At 39.0% G+C, this 22,432-nt stretch overlaps 2 protein-coding genes across 6 annotated transcripts in view; both read right to left on the bottom strand.

Annotated features, from left to right (window-relative positions):
- Positions 1 to 3,892: 3,892 nt before the first annotated feature.
- KCTD7 (potassium channel tetramerization domain containing 7) lies at positions 3,893 to 10,351 on the bottom strand. The gene is made up of 5 exons (XM_050908746.1): positions 10,299 to 10,351; positions 7,727 to 7,919; positions 6,780 to 6,949; positions 4,939 to 5,117; positions 3,893 to 4,421 (listed from the first exon to the last, which is right to left on the bottom strand). Exons 2-5 carry the CDS (start codon positions 7,868 to 7,870, stop codon positions 4,045 to 4,047), a joined length of 870 nt encoding a protein of 289 aa, XP_050764703.1. The 5' UTR covers positions 7,871 to 7,919; positions 10,299 to 10,351; the 3' UTR covers positions 3,893 to 4,044.
- A 5,343-nt stretch (positions 10,352 to 15,694) lies between these two features.
- The window catches only part of TPST1 (tyrosylprotein sulfotransferase 1), a 30,894-nt gene continuing 24,156 nt past the window's right edge, over positions 15,695 to 22,432 (bottom strand). For 3 of the 5 annotated variants that reach the window (XM_050909071.1, XM_050909073.1, XM_050909069.1), the window contains 3 exons: positions 18,619 to 18,669; positions 16,780 to 16,850; positions 15,695 to 15,742 (listed from right to left, as the gene is read on the bottom strand). In XM_050909071.1, coding sequence (XP_050765028.1) covers positions 16,806 to 16,850; positions 18,619 to 18,669 — 96 coding nt within the window. In that variant the 3' untranslated portion in view covers positions 15,695 to 15,742; positions 16,780 to 16,805. Of the gene's footprint in view, positions 15,743 to 16,774; positions 16,851 to 18,618; positions 18,670 to 22,432 lie in introns of all 5 variants that reach the window. The other 2 variants (XM_050909072.1, XM_050909074.1) reach the window with 2 other exon arrangements.

The raw sequence follows: 22,432 nt of genomic DNA, 5'->3' as shown, positions 1-22,432 counted from the left end.
TAAAACTTAAAAAAGAATCCATCAAAAGGGAGGTAGGCAGAACTTTCTGCTGCAGTAACTCACTGCTTTTGCTATTTGGATGACTAAGACTTGGAAACCCCCAAAACAAACCAAAGAACCCACACCCTCATCAATGCAGAAACTGATCCCTCATTACAGGTTTTGGTTACAAATCAGCTTTAAAAAGAAAAAAAAATCCAGCAGTCTCAGAAGAAAACATGCACCACGAGGACGAAAGAGAATCCGCTAATGGCTCAAAGCATTCCCAGATCAAAGATGCTAGCACCTTCACTCTCCTCCAAGGAGGATGGAAGTTCAGCAATGAGTATTTCAGATTACTACGTAGTATTGTGGTATTCAAGTTAAGAAGCCTGCACCAAGTTGAAAAGTTATTTTAAAATTTTTTTTTAAACTCTTGAAATCAATAGTCATTAAGTGGATGCTGCACATAATATCTTTTCATGTCATTTTTGAGTGCTTTATAAAGACGAGTAGGTATCCTTCCTATTTTACAAGTGTAAAACGGATGCAGAAACATTTAATGTGCTGTGAAATTGGCCAAGTCACTTAATATGAGACCTGACAGTAAGACCTCCCTTTGCTCCCTGTTAAAAACCACTAGACAATACATATATAGAGGGGATGTTAAAAAGATTAGTCTTAGGTTTTTGTTCAGACACACAGCAACCTAAAAAAAAATAGCTAACAATTCTACTTTTTAAATAACTATCCCTCAACTGTCCTACCATTACCCCCAGTATTCATAAAAAACAGACTAATCACTGCAATCCAGATATGCAGCCTGTGCTTTGAAAATATTTGAGACTTCTTATTGGGGGGGAGGGTGATTCTAACACACGTTCCTGTATATCAATTTGGAACCAAAAACGGCATGTGTCCTGTCTCAGAACACGAAATAAAAAGTGTCTTGCCTTCAGACTGAATGAGCTAAATGGACTGACATGCATTGTCCTTTTAATGATCACAGCAACATACTGATGACATGAGACCGTTTACTGCATGGCCAGTTTGGCTATGGTATCAGCTTGCAAACACAGGGTATTTGGGAGTGTGGGGCTGGAAAAGTAGCTATACAGATGATAAAGTGGCAAAAAAGCGAAGCAGGAGAAGCACAGAGAAATAGGTAAATATGTTCTAGCAAACCTCTGGCCTAGCCAGATACAAAGAAAAGTCCTAAAGAAAAAAAAGCAGTATTACATAGGCATTTAGTTTAATTAGACAATTATAAAGCATTCATGATATACAAAAACATTAATCATCTTAAACATGGATTTAGTAGATCAGCTACTCACATTTTTGTTGCAAACGCAGAATTTCAAAAATTACGCTATACACCAAGAAAAGATAAGTCAATAACGTTATATAAACCAGTTATTGTATTCCCCTGACATCCGCCTGCACAAACTCTTCTGTTTCTGTCAAAAAATGAATACATATTAGGCAATATCATCTAAATCATTGTAAACAAAGACTGCTTAGAACAAGCGTAGTCAATAACAATATTGTTAACTTGCACAAATCACAACACAGAACGTATGTGTTTAATGAAAGCATGTTGGTTCAAATCTGTGTTTTCTTTTTCAATATTGCACTTAATGTTTGCTGTCTTCTGGAGGATCTGAAGGATGAAAGCGTCAATTAAGATGCAACTGGTACAGACCAAGATTTTAATTTTCTCTTTTTAGTTAGGTAGTCTTCCTTACTTATTTAAGCAATAAACAGGAAAAAGTTATAAAATAACGGTGTGTGCATATTAAGAAATAGCAAACATGATCGAAACAGGAATTTTGTCATCATAGCTTCTCTAAAATAACAGCGGAAAAATTCTTCAAGCCAAACCAAAAAACATACTGTTAAATCAGACTGTGTTCCATTTCTGCAAGTAGTGCTGAAATTCAAACCAGAGTTATGTCCCATGTAAATATGTATATGGGAAGTGGGAAAAAACACCGAATAACCCAGTAAAATTGCAATTCTCATTGCAGTCTCTAAATAAACCGATGCTGAAAATCCTGAACTTCAATGTCTGAAGTGTACAAGCAGCCAAAACTTTGTAAGCCTCAGCTTTAAGATCTTACACCATTTTATCTGAAATTGTGGTTTGCAGTTTAAGATTCCCTGGGGGCAGGGGGAGGAAATTAAGCAAGCAGAGTAGCGAAGAAACCATGCAAGCTTCCTCTCATTTTAGGAAAACTTTACTAGTCTCGGTTTGACTTTTAATTTTGGGTTGTCAAACACAAGTACAACAACTTGTAACACAAAGGCCAATATTTAAGGAAACAATTTAAACAAACTTAAAATAAGATCCAAATGCACATAATTTCTTCCTTCCCTCCATTTCAAAATTTAAGCTCTGGACTTGAAACTCAGCACTTGACAATGATCCTCTGTAAGTAAACATTTGAAAAGAGATCATTAGAGCTATATGCCCCCACCTCAGAGAGACAATTTACTAAAAATTCCTAAATTAAATACATGAAAGTGTGACAATGCAAACAATTTGCCTCTTTTTTGCAAGACAATTTGATCATAAAGTTCTTAGAATTATTCTAAAAATTACCTCAGGTAACCGAGAATTTTGATCATCGTAATTAACACGTTTCTTAAGTGTTTTGGTCAAAAGATTAATTAAGCAATATTATTGGATTAACTAATCCAATGGAATGCAATATGCAAACATTTACTTTCCCTCTCTCTTTGAGATTATCCTGAAGCCACTTCAAGTGGGGTCTTTTAGAAAAATACTTGAGCTTTCTGTACCCCACAAAACACTAATATCTTCAGATGTTTAGATCTACCTTTCAGTTTTGGACATAAAGTAATTCAACTTCAGGATGTGGTTACTAATGTCAGAAGTGCAACAATTACCTTCTGAAAAGAATATGATTCTGCAATGGCTGCCTTTTTCAGTGAGGAAAGAAATTTACTACCCGGATATACTGGTTTATAATTGGAGAAATATTTGAATATGAAGGTTGAAATTTTTTCTCCCTGATACTACACCAGGAAGGGCCAACAAGAATGTTAAAAATGAGACTTAATTGTCTGAAGAAGGTGAGGTGAAGGAAGCACTTGTCTAATATCATCATTTCACTCTAACTCTAGAACAAAGTTTAATATCACAGAATGTAAAAAGAGTCAGTAATAAAATAAGATACATTAAATATTCCTCTTACTTCTGCTAATAGGAACATACATATAGAGTTTTCTCATTTACCAAACGCCTTTGTAAATGACCTGATTCTATAGAGCTTCTTTTTTTGTAGATACTGTAAACATTTAGAATTTCTAAGGCTAAAAACAGGCACAAGTCTTCCATGAACAGTTATTATTCCTAAAAGCATTAAGGAATATATTCCAGATCTGCTATTCCTTTTTATAACAATGGAAATAATTGAAATATTATAATTCACAATGCAGATTCTTAATTAAAAAAGAAATATAGCTTAATCGTGACAACAATTAATAATATATAGGGAATACTCCTTTTTCTTTTTAAATGATCTATTACATCAAAATTACATTTCCAGAATCTCTGTGCTGGGTGTTAACTCAATTTTATAAAGTGGTAAGTTTAAGTAGTGACTAAAACATTTCTAAGTGGGTAAAATTCAACCACGTTACGTCAGCATTATTAGCACCCCGGCTTTATAATAATGCAGGTGAGATCTGCAATATCCATTTTGCAGACTATGACACTAAAGCCACGTGGTAGGTGGCACCTTTTAAAAGATGTTAGACGCTCCTCTCCATAATTTCCATGAGGTGATTTTGTTTTGTGCCTCGTTAAGGTACCTGAGCCAACAGTCTTGTTTCAGGCTGGTTTTTCAAGATTTCAGAGGTTTTTCAACCTCTGTAGCAGGTTCCCTTTTGCTGAGTAGCTAAGCGTTAGCCAACATTTCAGCAGACTGATTCCAATATATGTTAGCAGCAATGCATTTCCAGAGACACGTTGCAAAAATATTAAAAGCAATTGTCATCTAGAAGTCCTTTTGTCCCCTGCACCGTTCTGGACAAAATAACTCACCACCAAGTAATCTTGAATTCATAGATAGGACGCTTGCAGTAATAGTGATTTATCAGGTGTTTATCACACACCCCAATACACTGATGATCCACAGTTATCCCTCTATCAGACAGGTCTGTCACAATACAGTGCAGAAGATCATATACATCAGCCACAGCCTCCCAGGGGCCAAAAGACACATCTACTTCGCAATGATGTTCAAATAGCTTTGTCTCACTTTCACTCCTTTCAAAACGTAAAGAATTGAAATGGGGGCATTCATAGGGAGTGATGGGCATCTCTTCTTTGAAGACACAGACCTTCAGTTTTGCAAATCTTGCTTTTCTTTGCATAGCTCTAAGCTTTGCTATTTCGATTATCCGTTCCAAATGATCTAAGAAAAAAAAGAAGTTGAAAATAACAATGAAGCACTTAGTAAGAGAAAACAAATGCAATTATTTCATGTGAAACATATTACTGCAGTGTTTAACAAGTTATTCTTAACGTAATATTAGCAGCAATGGGAAGCTGCATGCAGTTAGGTATATAGTAATTAAATCAATCTCAGTTATCTTGTGAACTTGGTGTCCTTACTATATGCCCAAGTTTATTCAGTTGCAGGTCCTAACAGAACAAAGGCAGAGGCAGAGAAACCTTCTCGTTTAGTAAGCCTTGCATGTTATGGCCTAGATCTTGCTCCCTTTTAAGACAGCATAAAAATCCACATCCTTGAATGCAGCAGGAACAAATCTGATGTGGAGACCTCAAAGATCTAAAGAGCCTGAAAAGTACATAATAAACTTCTCGAATACAATGGAATTAGTTTGAAAGCTGAAAGCAGACCTGAAAGCACCACGTCTACTAATTGAATCACGCTAGAAGAAACAGTCAATACTACTTTGTTTATTTACCTTTGTAATACGGCATTAGGCCCAGGAAAGCTTGTCTAACTTTTTCTCCTTTAAGAGGCTGAATATCCTCTAGATTGTCTAGCAATGGTCCTATGGAATAATACTGAGCTTCCTTGTAAACTGACCTCACTCGTTCTCTTGGTGGCAGGTCACCGGATCGTAGAAAGTTAAGTATGTCTCTAAAAAAAGGGCAAAAATATTATTAAGTAACATGTTTCTGCCAAAACTATTGCAGGTGGGAAAGGAGAGGAAACGCTGGATATTCACTGTTTATTCTATTGAGACAGAAATCCTTATGCTTAGACAGTAACTGAAATAAGCGTGAGTCATATTTTCAACATACATTTTTAAAAGCATTTGCTGTGTTCAAGTTTCCAAGTCATCATTTCACATTTTGCCTCTGTTAATGTCAAAACTCGCTCAAAAAAATACCATATTTTAAACAAAAAGTTGAACATGGAGTAACCACTTAAAATAGAAGAGGACACAGTATTTCATGGGAGAGATTGTAGTTACTGTATTTCAAATTTAGATCTGTGACAAAAGAATCTTTTCCATTTTCCTGGCGAATCATATGCATGGACATTTTATCGCACACAGAATCAGGATTCTAGGTGAATGGATGCTGCATTTGCAAAGGAGGTGTTCTCTTCACAGGATCAGGGCCATACACACTTGTAGTATATGTAATAATAATAAGAGAGAGAGAGAGAGAACATTTCCTTGTAGTTCTGAAACACTGTTAAGCTACAAGATTTTTAACAGGGAAAGAAATCACTTTGTAAGCATTAACCAACAAAACTATTACTGACCATATCAAATAAAATAAGCATTACTGCAATCTTCATTAGACTGTCAACAAATACAGCACGTGCTAACTTGGCTCTCTGTTCCAGCTATCTTTTGAATTCAGACTGATAACATCACAAATAAATTGATTTTCCAACAAAGCGGCAGGCACTTCCAAATTGCCAAATGTAAAGAAACAACTATTTTCCAATAAATATAGTGGCTTAATCTACTTCTGTCCCAGATTATGTTACAATACAAATGTGCTTTGAAAATAATTCAATCCTTCTCTGTTGAAGAGATTAAGGAAATGTCTACAAAGGAGAAACAAGAAATATAAATTAAATTGCAAAGTGTGCTTTGGGCAAAGACATTAACCCATGAACACTGCTTACCTTTTCTAGCAATCTCACGCCAATTCAATCAGAATATTAGTAACATCATGGTTAGTTTAATCAAAAATAAAACAAAAGCTAAACACATAAGAAGGAATCCTGAAGGTGAAGGAATATGGCACTACCAGCAAAAATAATTTAAAAAAAAAATTCTTTGAGGCTTGTGCTTTTTTACCAGTTATGTTATATCCTGTTAAACACTGAAAACATTGTACTTTCAACTGTTTAAGAAACCTAGATGCATTCCTGCCATTCCCTCTTTATCATAAATACTGTAATATCAATTAAAAAAGTGTTGTACAAAAAAGCTTCCTATTAAAAGCAATGCCAAATACATACTTTTTTAAAACATCAAATAACTTGATACCCTGAAAGCAGTTATTCTACACGAGACAATGCACAAATTCAAAACATTACTTGTTTTTCTTTCCCCAATTTAAAACTTAAGCCCTTAAGAATAAAACAAGTAGTTTTTTAATTGCAATATACTCTTCTCTTGGGATGTTTTGAAGGCGTGGATGCCAGCGAGTCACATTTACCTACTACACAAATATGATTTGACTAGAAGGGAAAAAAAAGTTAAAACTTATTTTTCTTTTAAAATAATTTTCTTCAGTAACAACTTTTAAAGTATACTACCGAGGACACTGTACGTACCCAAAGTAGGTTCCATCTCTGTCAATAAAGTATCTGCCTTCAGCATCTGTTGGAATATAGTGTCTTCCACTGAACATCGCTGCCAACATTGTGTCCTCATAACGTCTCAGTGTTGACAGTCTTGTTGTAAAATACATGCCTCCTACGTTCAGTGGAACAACTTCTGGAAACTGCAAAAACAATCACATCATCAGAAATGAGCCTCTAGTCCTTTGCAGACATGTTCAGGCCAAAAGGGTTACAACTTATAGAAGACAGGCATTTGCCACTGTGACATAATTTGGTCCGACAAATGCTTCTTTCCTGGCTTCTTTCCTGGCCTGTTGCCACAAAACAGTGAGGTTCAGGGGTTAACAACTTGAATACTTTGGCTGGCTTCTGGGTGTAATCAGTCAATGTTTTAATTTTAGTTGGAAATCTGAAACAGCAGTAATCACTCAGCTTTAATACAAGATATTCATTAAAAGCATGAATGCCTCCTCTTGGCTTATTTGGGGAAAGAAAAAGAAAAAACCCTCCCCATCCTTTTACACACACACACACACACACACACGGTAGGAAATCTCAGGCCAATCTCAGTTGCTACTCTACTGGGTCCTTTACACGACTATACTATACACTGAAAAAACCCAGTGATTCTGTATTTACATTAGGTTTACAGCAGGCCTAAAATCTTAATATCACACCTTAAGATGCCTTGGTACCAGAATAAACACTTAGTTGTATTTGTCAAGTCCAAACATGGATGGGAATTCTGAGTAATGCTGCCAAGCTACTGAAGTAAAATTCAAGAGACTTAATTTTATTCAACCATTTAGCTACTAATGGAAACTGAACTGGATATCCATAAATACTCCAACAAAGAAATCCTGAATTCTTTGGCACCTGAGCAGTACGTGCTGCAATAACCGGACCTTATCAGATGAACAGTACCAGAGAGCTCTTACCTGCTGAGGCAGCAGAGGTAGTGCTTGTCCTGCCTGGGTTGCAGTAGGAGTGGCTGGCTCTTGGAAATCATCCTCTGCATCTGAGCTCGACATGGCATCATCCGGGTTTCCACTCACTTTGTTCTGCCCCGTAACTACCACCATCCCTCTGGCTCTCGTAAGCAGGTCTGCTGGGTAGGCAGCCGTGGCAATGCTAAATGGGAAACAAGACCCAAATTACTTAGGCACTCTCCCCATCAGCTGCGGATCACGTGGCAGGCAAGGCACGTCACTCCCCGGCTTTACACCGATAATTTACAATGGCATTGCTATTACTGGGAAATGAATCACAGCAAAGACGGCTACTGTGTGGAGAAACAAACTCTGGAGAGGGCTGTCTCTGCAGGAATGCAGTTTGCAGAGCTGTACCAAGGTCCCACAGTCACAGAGCCCCTGCCAGTGGCTGGGTAAGAGACGGGCGTCCATTGGCTGTGCGGTGCAGTGCGTGATAGGCTCCGCCACGCTTTTGCAGCAAAATGTCATTTGCTGGGTGAATTTGGGTGGCCGCTGTTCCACCCCGTCCATCGCAATAGGCCATCTGCACAAGCACGTCCTGAAATGCACGCTCTCATTGGCCGCGCGCGCTGTGCAACACCCGGGCTCCCGCTCCCAGCCAAGCTCCCAGTCTATCACCTTCAGCTGCAAAAGCGGATCAGAGCCTGCTATGCACAACGACAGGCACTGTAAAGGCTCTCTGTTCGGTTCTAGCATTTCCTGTGAAAGGAGAACATGGAGTTTTCTAACCAGCCAGAGAAAACAGACGTTTTCCTGCCCACTGCATCACATCGTACTGTACACAAACGCACACATCTGATACGCATGTATTTAACTCCGCATATTATATTGTGCATTTACTGCTGATTATCAATTTCCTTTCCTGCACAGAAAAAATGCATAGCAGCAACAACTACAATGCTTTCACGGTCCATCTTCAACCAGAGGATGGGACGGACTAACAATAAGCTGCATTATAATAATAATAATTGAAAGAGCAGAGTAGGAAGGACTAGAAACCCTGCTGTTCTCTTTACACTGCATTATGTAAAAAGTACCTCTGTTTACAGGATTGCTGTGGTGTCTCCAGTGGCATCACAACATCCTAACAAAGACATTACACTACTGGAGGCTTTATCTAGTTCTCTAACCCTGCAAGCTCCTTCTCTCAAATCACTATAAAATATAAAAAGAGAAGGAATATTTGCACAAGCACATCTGGTACATTTATTTATTGACTAAATAAATGTTTCATAAAGGTTGCTTCCAATCAAAATCAACAAGCAGAAATGACATAAAATTGTAATAGCCATGATTAATTTTTCTGTCTTACTAATTCTGCTAATACAGTCATTATGCACATCATCAGGCTGTCTGTAGATCTTAGCTCTTAAAGGAAACGCTGCAAGTTCAAAATGAACGCAGACAGAACTGGGATGCTCCTGGTCAAAACAGATACTCCTTAGAGAGCTAATCAGATCAAAACCTCCACATTCTGTGGGAGTGTACATAGCCTTCTTTCACCAAAATTTGGAGGTGAATTCTAGATCCTGTTTAACACCCTAATAAACCTAGCTATTGAGCTACTGTGAAGTTTCAAAAATTTCTTTTTAAATCGCAGCTTGTTAAGATGTTTGTCTCAGCTGAAGATAGGTATTTATTTTCTCTTCCCTACAGTTCAAAAGATGGACTTTCACTTCATAATCAGTACAACACATAGGCAGATAAATAAGGATGGAAAGGCTTCTCAATGTCCACACTCTATTAACAATTTTAGTATTTGTCCTGAAACAACATTAATTCTGACATCATCAATTATCAAAACAAGTCAACTATGCCTCACAGATAAAGAACATATACAACATAAATGAAAGACTATTTTGGTAGTGACTCCTTTAAGGAGGTAAACAAATTATCATCAAGAAACAGCTTGCAGAAGCTTAATTTATAAGATGCAGAGTCAAAATTGAGTGTGAGCCTGTATTTACTGTGAATGTATTATTTATAATGCTGTTACTTGACACCAGTGCTTTGACTGCTATATTTCCAGTTCTCTTAAGACTATTCAAAAGAACTCAAGACTGACCAAAAATGGGATCTTTGTCTACATTTTTCAAGAATGTCCCATAGATTTCACGTAAATGGAGCGTACTCTGAATAAACAAAACTCAGCTCCATTAAGTATATCGGAATCATGGACCACAGAATGTGTTTTGGGTAAGTTCATCCGTTTAGCACGGTACCAAAAAGGCCCTCTTTCCCAACAGAAGTAGAGGTTTGAGAAAAAGGAATTCTTCTTCCTCTTTCATAATCCTCCTTCAACATGACACCAAGGTTTAGGAAAAAAACATGAGAGAGCATACGTTAATTACGTTACGCTCCTGAGTAATAACCTTCTTTGCCATCGGAACATTCACGCAAAACAATCTCCTAAATAGTGAGGTGTAGCATACAAGATCTCAGCCTGTAATTAGTCCAGCCTTTCAAGAATAAGATTAGTGGCAGTAAAATGAAGAGATTTATCATTGACAAGTTTAACCTGTTTTTTGACGTTCATTAAAAGGTAAGTGAAGTTCCTCTCTAGGTTTGCTTCACTTCCTGTTCATCCATGGACACGGAGTAGTCAAACAGCAGTATGCTGACTGGAACAGAGAGTCTTCCTAAAAGAAAAACATAAGCTAATCACTGGCCAGTTTTCTGACATACAATATTCTGCATTTTGGTTCTCTTCATTTCATGAGGAATATGCATCCATCTGAATATCCTCTTCTTGCCACTTAAAACGTGCAATAATTATTATTAACTACGCACAAAAATATTTCTTCGTTAAATCTCTCATTAAAGTTACAGGGTTTGTTTTGTTTATTTAAACTAAGTAAATGCATCCATTTCACTTTCAAATACGTCTAGGTCCAGACCAACAGATAATTAATGAGAAAACATCATTAATAAACAAAATTATTACTAAATCAAATATTTAACTGAACAATATGTCAGCACCATCCAACTCTACCAGAAATACCTCCTTCCAGTTTACAAGCTACCTGTCATTTAAATGGCAGAGATTACTTCCCAGACCTTTGTTATCGACAGCTCAGATACTGTCTCACATACACACACCAAAGCAAGCTTACTAAATGAACTGGACCTGCAAGTTTTGGTTCATTCCCTAGGGAATGATAGCAACCCTAGAGCTGCATTGAGTTTTACTTGATGCTAAGATTCAAAAAAGCTTTTCAAGGCTCTGCTGTTCCCTCAACTTTTCCGTATCAGTTCAAACAACTTTCTCTTAAATACCTTCTGAGGTTACACTGGTGTTGGCAAAGTTACATACCTACAAAAATGTGACATAATGATTACATGGTCAAAGTGTTTTTCATCAAGGTACTGATGTATGAATCCATCATAGGAGACCTACACAAACTGCTATTCAGAGCTAACTCATTGGAACATGCTTGTTTTGGGGAGATACCAACCAGATTGCTAGGAAGGCTCTCCCTTTTTCAAGAGAAACTGGGTCCCTGTGAGGATGCAGAAGGAGACATGACTTAGCAGTCTCTCCGTAGCATTCTTCAAGAGACTCAGATGATCAAAGGTTTGTGTGAACAAAGCAGGAAAAGAGACGACATCCAGTTAATTCTAATGAATCTGTGTCAGAATAGGGAAGAAACATCCTGACAAAGGGCATGGATCCCTGAGCTGCAGTAAACTGTATTATACATTTGACTGTAAAATTCTGGACATACTCAGCATCTCTAGCCACTAGGAAAAGACAACAGAGTACGATGAAGGGATACCGTAACTTAACTTCTGCATCAGAGAGCAAAGACACACTGTATGGGAGGATACGATGGGACGCTTCATCATCAGTGACCTTCTTAGGAAGAGGACAGCAGGGAGGCCTAACTGGAGGCTGCCGAATGACCAGTGGGTAAAGGCTACTCAGCCTGTTCTCACTGGTTGCAGCAACTGCCGCCTTAAACAGAATTTCACAGCGTGGACAAGCTTTTATGAGCTTGAAGCAGCTTTCCAGTTTCACCACTGTGAGTTGTGGAGGCATCATCCCATTTGTGGACTGGGCAGCACAGTCCCAAGCGAGCTCAGAAACCGAGCCAGACGTGTGGGTGAGCCAGGTGTCCAGCAAATTAACTATTAAGCACTTAAATATTAACTGTCGCTTAGCGCCTTGCTAGGTCCTTCTAAGCAGCCTAAGCGTTAAGGGAGTTCACCAGAAAGCGCCTGCAGATGCGGGAGCTGACTTTCCGTGGCGTGACCGGCCCAGGCCGAGGTCCTGCCGCCACCCCGCCCGGCGGTCAGGCGACGGCCCCAGGCCGGGCAGCAGCTCCCCGCTCCCTCAGCGGTCACTGGAAACCGCCGTTCTCCGAGCGCTTCACCGACACCCTCCCGTTCCCCGGGCTGGGCCCGGGCAGCGCCTCAGCCCGGCGCCGCAAGGTGTTTTCCCGCCCCTCACCTGACAGGCACCTCCCGCCGTGCCGCTGGTCGGTTAACGGTGCCGCCGCCGCCGCCGCGCCCCCGGCCGCGCTCATGCCCCCTGCCGGGCCGCGCGGGAACCACCTGCCGCCGCCGCCACGGCGTCTTCCGCGCCCAGCCCAGCCCGGCGCCGCGCCACCCGCCCGCCGCCACATCTGCCGAAGGAGGAAGAAGGGCCGTCACGGGGGCGGCACCGCCTCTCCCCCGCCCGCCCCGGCACCCGCTGCCCCGCCGCCCGAGGACAGGAGCGGGCCCGCCCGCCCTCACCGCCCGCCCTCACCTGCAGCCCGCCCGCGGCGGCGGCTCCAGAGCGGGGAACGAGAACGGCCGCCGCGCCCCCGCGTCACGTAGGGCCCATCCGGGTCCCGCGCGGGCGGGGCCGGGGACCGGGACTGTCCCCGCACGGGTGGGCGGCGGGAGTACCCCCCCCCCCCCCCTTCGCATCGCTCACACAGCCACGGCTGGGGCTTGTTTTGGTTTTTTCCTCATTTCTGCTCATCGCTGACTCATCAATTAATTACCCTTCCGTTAGCGGAACGCTTGTGCCGCCGCCTCGCTCTCCCTCCACCAAGAAAGGGAGCCACCGGGGGCGGGCAGGGGCCGCGGCCGGCCGGTCCCGGGGCAGCCGGCCGGTCCCTGCCGCCCCAGGCAGCCGCGGTTTCGGGGCGCTGAACTGCCTGTGTCATCGGCAGAGCTGCCAGCGTTTTCCAGGGAGAAAGCGAGGGGCAGCATTTCCCTGCGGTGGCACTAGGGGATGCTCCGGGTTTGGTTTTGCAAAAACAACTGTATTTGGTAAGGATTTGGTAAATCTGTACCAAACTGTGAAATCAACTTATTTCCTGAAGGCACTAAAACGTCCTTCATTCACTGTTGGTTGTACAAATACACGTTAATGATCTCAAAATGGAGTCGTAGCAGCAAAAAAACAGGAAAACCAAAACTGTTTCAAATCTTAAGAGGCAGAATTTGTGGAAACACAAGCATTTTGGAAAGAAGTCTTCTCTTAAAATCGGTGGAGAGGGCTGAGGCCACCTTCAGTATGCCAAGAACCACGGAGGTGAGTAGAAAATGAGAGACAAAAACCCTCCCAAAAAACCTTACTTGAAAAATCACATTCCACATTGCCTGACAGATGCTCAAAGCTTTAGGATACAAATTTCACCGCAGGGTTTTCAGAAGCAGCTTCCCCCCAGCAGCACCTGTCTGAACACAATTGCTTTTGAGGAACAAATTCAATAGGCTAAAAATGACCTACTTTGTCCTGCAGTAAACAAATCTCATTTACTCTTTTATACCTCTCAGTAGGATACTCTAATTTACTTTTTCCTCATCACCCAGCTATTAAAAGCAAACAAAATGCATTCAACTGCAAAGCTTAAAAAGAGATCCAAACCCAGGGCATTAGATCATATCTTCCATCCGAGTAATACATCAATATCTTGAATTATTTAAATCTTAACTCTGAGGCAAACACAGTAATAAAAAGAAGAATCACATTTAAAGCATTTATTTTGAAAAATAAAATACAAAAGATCATTGAATTGTAATTGTACATGTAATTTATCAACTTTTTTTTTTAAATAAAAGATATTTAACAATTTCCACATGTGAATAAAACAAACAACTGTTCCACCAAAAATCTTTTAGGACAAGCACAGACCACTCTTAAAAGCTTCATACATTTAAAACCAAACTGCTACAGGAAAAAAAAAAATCTTTGAAGACGACGTTTTGTAATTAAGACAGAATAGCAATTTTGGAGACAGGCATTGCTTTGCATTTTTTAAAACCTTAAAAGAAGAGTTGTGCGAATGTGATACAGTTGTACATTAACATCAGTGATTTTTTTTTTTTTTAACAGGTTTACATGCGCTCACAACAGCAAAATTTTGAACAAAAACAGTATGAAAGAAATGGGGGAGAAAATTCTGAAAAAAGCAGGCCATGAGCAGTACACCTCACTGATCTCAGTGGGACAGTCCTTATAAGATCATTTCCATCGAAAAGGCAGCAGTCTTTTTTCTAAAGAAAAAGAAAAATAAAGTTATTTTGAGCTTTCAATGTAATATTCTGTTTTTATCCTTGACAACATTTTGTAATTACAAATAATGCATAATTAAGAGTAATCACTTAGTAGGTGAAGAGTCACTGTCAAGACTAACCACAGCCACTAAAAAAACCCCAACCTTTCCTGTAAGCAATGTGGCTGCCTTTTCCATCGTTTATCATTAGAGTTACTTCTTGGAGCGTATTTAGATGTAAAAAAATATATCTGAATTTCCACAGATATTCAAAATACTCGTGAAAGAGGGCTGCATTTACACGCTGAAAGTGTCTCTTTCATTACAGCGTACCAGTGGGAGTTCCTGCTAGGAAGTTAGCAATTTGGTGTCTCAGAAACTGGACAGCAGCTTTAGATAGAAATATTGTCGTTTTAAATACATTTTTCAAAGAGGTAAGTGGCAAAATGAAGTAGATGTTTTAGTCATTTTAACATTGACTACATGAAAAGATTATGGTTTCTCTATCGATTTCAGAATGAAGGCCTGCAATTAATCTTTAGAAAACTTTTATATCCATTACTTCTAATTGGTATGATGCTTTTGGCTATATTTAGGGCTAGACAGTGCTATATTTATGGCCACATAATAAACACCTATGCTGGGTATATTTGTGTGGCATGTTGCTTTTGGCTATATTTAAACTGGATACATTTTGCCGTCTTTTGTTGTCAAGCCAGAACATTTGATAACGCAGCTGACAAGTAAAAATCATGGATTAATAGAGTAAATCTTGCACCATTCATTTGTTAACTCCTCTGGAATTTACCGAGTTCCTTGCACAATCTTGCCATTGTTAATTCAACAACTAAAATACAGTTTATTGAAAATACTGGCTATGGAACATATTAAAGGCAAATTATACAAATCAGCTCATCTTTAGCAGTTTCCTCTATCTAGAAAGGGCAATTGATTTAAAAACAAAAGACAAAGACAATTACAAGTCATCTTTCACTATTTTGTTAAAATGGGGACCTGAATCTATTGTGCAAGTATGCCATAGTACTGAAAGACACACGGATACTAAAATGAAAGAGAAACTCTGCTCCAGAATGCCTGGATGAGTAGCGGTATAGTTCTAAGTACTCCTTTCCATTTCAAGCTCTAAAATAGTGCTGACAATGCAATAGTGTAGCAAATACTGCAAATTGTGATGAGCCACCTGGGACTGCATTGTGACTCTTGAAGCACATGAACTATGCTTTTGTAGCTCTCGCCACTAGGACTTACCTCAATGTGATTTTTATGGATTCTGAATCAAGATCCTTATCTTGTTATTTTTCTTACCCAGAATCTTACATGGAGCTACACAAGTTTAAAAAAAAAATCACCTTAACTAAAATCAAGAAGAGCAAATGAGCAGGACTGCATACTCTTTTATTACCTTCTGTGCAAGAAATATCCATTGTATCTTCTATTCCATAGGTTCAGTCTGTCAAGCAAATAATTAAAATTAAATTAGCTATTTTACATTAGAGGAAGAAATATCAGCAGCAGCACCAATGTTTGTACTCAAAACCGTCTAGCTGTTTAGTTACATTATGTTAATTTTATCTTTAGCATAATACTAAAGGAGAACACTATGAGCATCAATTTCAACTCCAGCATCAGTTTTTATGGTTTAAACAATATTGTCTTACTATTTCACAAAGCTTATTTTTGCTTTTTAGATGATCTTTATTTTGGATAAATCTGCTCAGAGTTTGGTAAATACTGTAATCGTACCAAGCTAACTGTATAAATCCACTTCCTGAAATTTAGCAGAGTCCCATTTTGAAACCTCCCTATCATATGGACTGAAAGAGGACATTTACTAGTAATAGTGGACCAAGTTCTTCTGATGTATCACAAGACAATTGGAAAACACAAACAGCGTAATTTAACTAACGGATACTGCAGGCATATCAAGGATCGTTTATTTTGCTAGCACACTATCTACATAGCGTGCTAAATTTTAAAGATAGCTCATGTCCCTGCATTTTCCAGAAATCCTTATCAGCAATATTTAATCTCCTCCTGTTCTGACACACCCTATGCTTGCAGTCATATGCGCTGCAACTTCATCTGTGAGGTTGCAGATAATCTTGAAATAACCACAATAATCGCATTTGAAAGCATTAGAAATAACTACAGCACACTTTCTCAATACAATTTGCTGACAATAACTTTTAAGCAGCACACATTTAAATAGTTGTCTTGCCGTCAAGCTGCATAGACATTTTGGCCAGCAGTTGAGTGAACAATGCTGTGAGCAACAGCACATTTAGCTGCGTGGTGCCAGGTTCTTAATGGTTTTCTATTAGCTGAGCACAACTTGCAAAGCATGAGCACTAACTGTTCAAAGGGCAAGAGCAGGCAAACATCCAGTGAAAGAGCGAAGCCCACATTAGAAATCACACAAAGATTTATCAGAAAGATTTGGTGTCCACAGCAAAAAGTTATATTCTGAAAACACGAAACAGACGCTACAGCTATTCGACTTTACTGATCCATGTTCATTTTATCTTGCCACGAGACTTCCCTTCTACTGTCTTCTTTGGCTGGAACAAAAGAAACCAGTTTTCCTTTTTAATCAATTAAATTTCGTTTGAATAAATGGAATAAGTCAAAATGCTTTGTTTGCATGTGGTAGATTCTCCTGTGTATTCTTCAATCGCTACGTCTAACAAAAGTCATAATCAAGAGTCCTTTCCTAATACTGGGGATCCAAAAAGTTAAGAAAGCTTGTGCCCATTAGGTTTTTTTTCTTTTAAAAGTAAAGACATTGCAAATTATTTTACTTCTGATAGGCTACTTACACTTACATTCTAAATAAACTTCGGTACTGTATGTATCATTGAAGATGGGAAATCAAGTAGAAATACAAAGTAATGCAAGCAGAGATACACAATTCTGGAGGCAGTGTGTCCCTAAAAATGCTTTCTCTCCCAATTCTGCAACGCTATACTCCTGTATATGAAGGAGGAATTGAAAAAAAACAAGTATTTTTCTACTTCGCTTTACTTGAACACACCCTGAGACAGTAACAGTGATGAGCCACTCCCTGTTTTTTCTATCAAAGCACAATGTAGAGAGCACTTTAGATGGTATTTAGACATTTACCATCAATTATACAGCCTACAAAAATTGGTATTTTTATGAGCCTAGTTGAGCAGCTCTTACCCAAGAAAACAAAACTGACTGCTACATGTTCTACTTATTTCATATAAAATATTTCATTTAAGCAATACAATACAAATATTTTTGTTATTTCTCAGATAAAGATGAATTAAATTATTTGCTCCTTGTCTAGATCGTCTGCTCTGATTTTTCATGGCTAGATTGGCAGAGCTTGAATCTGCAAGGCTATGGGAGGGAGAATTAATCTCACTATACATTGGAGAGGAAAAAAAAAAAACCCACACACAGAGAAGCCCTTGAAGCTACTGAAACGGAGCACTCCAGCAGGCAGCTCCATGGAACAAGTCCATCTTGTCTGCTCTGTTACCTTCAAGAGACACAGTAGAGCTGCCCAGCAGCAAGGGATGCCATCTTCCAAACTGAACTCCTATGTCCGTAAACAGGCTAGTGGTTACAGCCCAAAGCCTTTCCATCATGTCTACGTGAGGGAAGGGCATGAGGTTGGAAGCATGCCTCCCACACATTTACATAGCTGGGGGGAAGGTATCAAGAGATCCTGCAGTTTAAGAGAGCTCCATGATAAGGATTTTGCTTTTTCAACCGCTGTTGCAAAGGTTAGGTCCCTTAGATAGCTGATGACAATTAATAGCATTTGAAGGGGACCAGATTATGACTTCTCATTAAAATCTGAAGTTCAACAGCTCACTTGATTATTAAATCAACACACCATCACTATCCGTGGCTGAACTGTTTGTGTTTGTTTTGTCTGATACAGTAGTATTTCTTTTCAAAAATCTCTCATTACTTATCACTGTACTATACTTGCTTTAAACCTTTCCATGCAAGGCAACAAACGATAAAACTTCTCTACAAATAACAAACTTCGCAGTTTGGTCTACACAAAAGAGAGTCAAACTTTCCTTGAGTTTCACAGCAATACTCAGTCAGCTCAGGTTTACAAGCACCATACTATTAACACTGGAGTTACACATGTACTCAGAAGAGGCTTGGGACTGCTGAGTGCAAGAGCACTGAAGATTCAATTTCATTGACAAGCTATTCTCTTATAATCTCTAGTCATCTATTCTCTTACAATCAAACAGAAAATCAAATTTATGAACAAGCAGTTTAGGTTGCATACTAACGTGCCACTACACCCGCAAAAAGGAAACTAATCCAATACTGTACCTGTGGCACTTCTTTAAGAAAGTCAGGAAGCTGAAATTCACCTTTATAGACCTGGAAAAACAAAAAACAATATACTACTCAATGCTAGCATTCACTGCTGTTTGGAATGCTAAAGAGCGGGGGGTGGGGTGGGGGGTGTGGAAGGATTCTTTTGGGTTATTAGCATCCAGTAATGCTAAAACTGATCTACCTAAACTGAGCACAATCTATTTGTAAAAGCAAGTTTTATTCACGAGGCTTGGTCGTCCGAAGTAGTTCTACAGCTGTACGCTCAGTTCCAGGCTTGCTCTGTACGCAACACTCTGACCTCGTTTGCATTAAAATGGCAAAACTATGTAACTCTATTACATTTCAAGCTTGCTCGAATTATTAATTAAGTCCTGTGTAATCCATTCACTATGCTTTTAAAAAAAGATTTTTAACAGGATGATTGAATACACTAGGAATGGGTTGCTACAATACATACTTTTTTGAGGTTTATATATAACAAATCTGTTGCTTCACATTTTAGCACCTTCAATAAATTAAGTTCCCTTTGGGCTTAATTACATTCACAATTAAAAGATTCTCCACTTGCAAGTTTTTTGAAAGAGCTACCTGTCGTGATCTCATGGACTGTGTCAGAACTGATATACCAGCCAGGCAACAAACAACATTAAGTTCTAAAACATTTATATTTTACAGTTAAGAAACTCAACAAATGTCACATAATACAACATTTTCTGATGTGTCACAGTATTCATTATGTACAAAATATGTATCATTCACACAAACAGAAGTATTACACTTGAACAACTGATCCCATCTTACTATACTGTCAAAGGAAAGTTGTTAGTTTTGGTATTCGTTGAGACAATGCGACTGCAATCAAAGTCTGAAAACACTAACAACTTAGGTTTCAATGCTGTTAAAATGGTCAACACTCGAGGAGTGTCAGCATCTCCTTCTACCCCATTTTACACATATCTATCCCTTTATTCTACATATCTAGCTGGTGTAATTTTCAGGTAACAGGAGAGTTTATAAATTTGCTTTAATCCTTAAAGATACACAGGTACCATTATAATAGGTACAGATACATTACTAGCAATTTTCCCCAAGTGCTCTGTGTCAGACCTTGAGTCACTTAGGAAACAGAGTGAGATCAGACACCTAACTCCTTCCCCCACAGCCTGTAACCACACACCTAAAATCCCCAGCTTCTGGAGGGAGAACACTGGGTTGGATAAGGCTTAAGTTCTCCTTTATTATTTTCATACCATTTAGTCATTAATTTGCTTTTCATCTACAGAAATGTAAAAAAAAAAAAAAATCAGTGGGATAATGCTTTCCTATTTGGACTAGATGATCACTGTAGGTCCCTTCCAACTGGAATAGTCTATTCTATAGTAATAGACATATAGATTTAATAGCTTCTTATATGAGTACAGAAGAGCTCCACTTACTAGTAGGGCTGTCACAAAGTTACAGTAAGCAACTCTTATGATTATGAATTTCTACAACAACTGTAGCCTCATTACCAGCCTGACTTCATGAGAGTTTGTCATTGCCACAATTCCCAATCTTTTAGAGCATAATATTAATTCTGGAACAACGCTGTTCGGAGAAAGAGCAAGCAATAAATATCCTCAAACATACTAACAGCCACACCAAACAAGTGTTTCCACTATCTGACCAATTAGGAAATAAACTGGCAACGTATTGTCTTCTCTCTAGAGGATACTTCTTAAAAGCTGTTTGCTTCTGAGATAAAACTGGAATACATTCCAAGGGGGGGAGTATTCTGGTTTTTTTTTTTTTCCTCCCAGAAAAGTATACTTGAAGAGTTTTACCATCCCTTCTACTGAACCAAAGACGGAACACCCTGATGTCATGAGTTCTTTGTAGTCTTGTGTGGCTGTAATCATATAAAAATCAAAAGCCACAAACCTACTTAGGAAAATTCTGTAAAGCCATAAAATGGAAATGGGGCTACTCTAAAGCCTCGCTCAGTGTTGCACTCCCTGGTTTGCAAATTGCGTCAAAGGAAGAAGATTCAGGAAGTCAAGGGATGCTTATTAACAATATCCATTTTCTCCACTTTCCTATGAATAGATGACCAGAATATAAAGACATACACATTTTGTCTATATACTGCAGTGGCCTAGGACTGCAGCTGAGTCAGCTCAGAATTTCCTGTCCGTAAGACACCTCACCCCACAACACGCCTGCAGCATTAAACCATGACTCATGTGGAGTGGACTTAGGAGCTGGCAGTTCTCATCACTCTCTATCGCTAGGCTAAACATATCCAAACAACAAGGCTTCACTAAGTCCCAACAGGAGAGTAGGAATTATTACACACATACATTGCAGAACTCTGTTCCTTCTGATATTCCATGTTTTGGATAAAATAGAAAGGCTGATTCAAAATGATAGGCAGAGCTCTCATTTATATTCAGCCAGGGGGTACTGTCATTCCCATGGAAATCTTAATGAAAGCCACACTGGTCAAAAATTCAGCATGTGGCTTACTGGAGCCTAGATATACTATAAATATTATAAATGAAGAAGAGTATTTCATATTTTAAGCTTTTAACCAGCCCATTAAAATGGAGGCTGCGTTCTAGAGAGCAGAAATGGAAGTTACAAATCAACAATATTATCACATCAAAAAAATGCTACAGAACAACCTAGGCAAGTGTCACAAGAAAAAACAGTGTATCTTTTATTAGACTAGTGCTGATGTTGGAAGAAACAGACAGGCTTCTTCACCTTTTCTGGTAAACTACTACAGTCATTATCTGGGAATTCTTAAAAACAGTTAATACTGATGATGATGGCACACTGTGACTGATTCAGAACCAGAGTGACCAAAACCATGTTTGTCTCTCTGGAAGCCTCCTCCTTTCCTTCTCCTGCAATTATGACTTGGTCTAATTTTTATATTATATATCTATATATGTATGTCTGCTCTAAACACTTTACCATTGTAATGCCCTTCATAGGAACAGCATTTACTCCTAATAAGCATCTAATAGTGGATAGTCAAGGGTATTCATCCATCAGCAATATTAAGAAAAATAATGACACTAATGTCATAGCCTGGAAAGATAAGAACATGTTTCAGGGGCATTTGATACTATATTCACACGAAATATCACAATTTACACACCACAATTTACAAAGGCAAATCTAACCAATGACAGGCCCAAGAAGATTAGGTTTCACACACAAGTCTGCCTAATTTTGGTTCAGAACTGACATTATCTAGAATGCTGGTTTTGTCAAGATTGAGACTGCATTGAAACTAGTTTAAAGTAGTTCCAAAAACAGTAAGTGGTCCCTTTTCAATCAAAACCCAGGGATCAACTGCAATCCAGAAATTCTAAAAACAATGACTCCATCCGCAGCCAAAGAAATTAAGAGGTTTCAGATTCAAAATTCTTTTCTGACCAATTTCTAAGTCAAACACATTATTGAGAGAGTGGCAGCAGAGAGGCAGAAGCAGGACACTGGAATGATTTCCAGTCTAAGCAAGAATTCAGTAAAATTGAGCAGAAATGGTGTTTACCATTTCTAAGGGAATTATTTTGCAAGGCCAAATGGATTTCCGGGGGGGGTGGGGGGTGCAAATCTGAAGTCTGTGTCAGTTTGTTGTTCAGTGTTGGCAGTATTCAAGCTGTTCTATTAAAAAAAAAACCAAACACATTCTTATAGCCAAACTAAATGCATATTATTCTCAAAAAGAGATCAGAAAACAAGTTTCACATTGTCCTGGTTTCGGCTGGGACAGAGTTAACTTTCTTTTTAGTAGCTGGTACAGTGCTGTGTT

This window comes from Gymnogyps californianus, chromosome 20 (assembly GCF_018139145.2).
Source record: "Gymnogyps californianus isolate 813 chromosome 20, ASM1813914v2, whole genome shotgun sequence".
NCBI lineage: Eukaryota > Metazoa > Chordata > Aves > Accipitriformes > Cathartidae > Gymnogyps > Gymnogyps californianus.
The sequence above is the reverse complement of the archived record's forward strand: the minus strand, read 5'-3'. Positions and strand labels throughout refer to the sequence as shown.

Excerpts from the sequence above, each read along its gene's own strand:
- KCTD7 (XM_050908746.1), bottom strand. The coding sequence starts at position 7,870 with ATGGTGGTAGTTACGGGGCAGAACAAAGTGAGTGGAAACCCGGATGAT. Across the intron at positions 5,118-6,779 it reads AGAGATGGAACCTACTTTGG|AGACATACTTAACTTTCTAC; the intron begins GTACGTACAGTG and ends CCCTTTTTTTAG. Across the intron at positions 4,422-4,938 it reads CCTAATGCCGTATTACAAAG|ATCATTTGGAACGGATAATC; the intron begins GTAAATAAACAA and ends TTTTTTTCTTAG.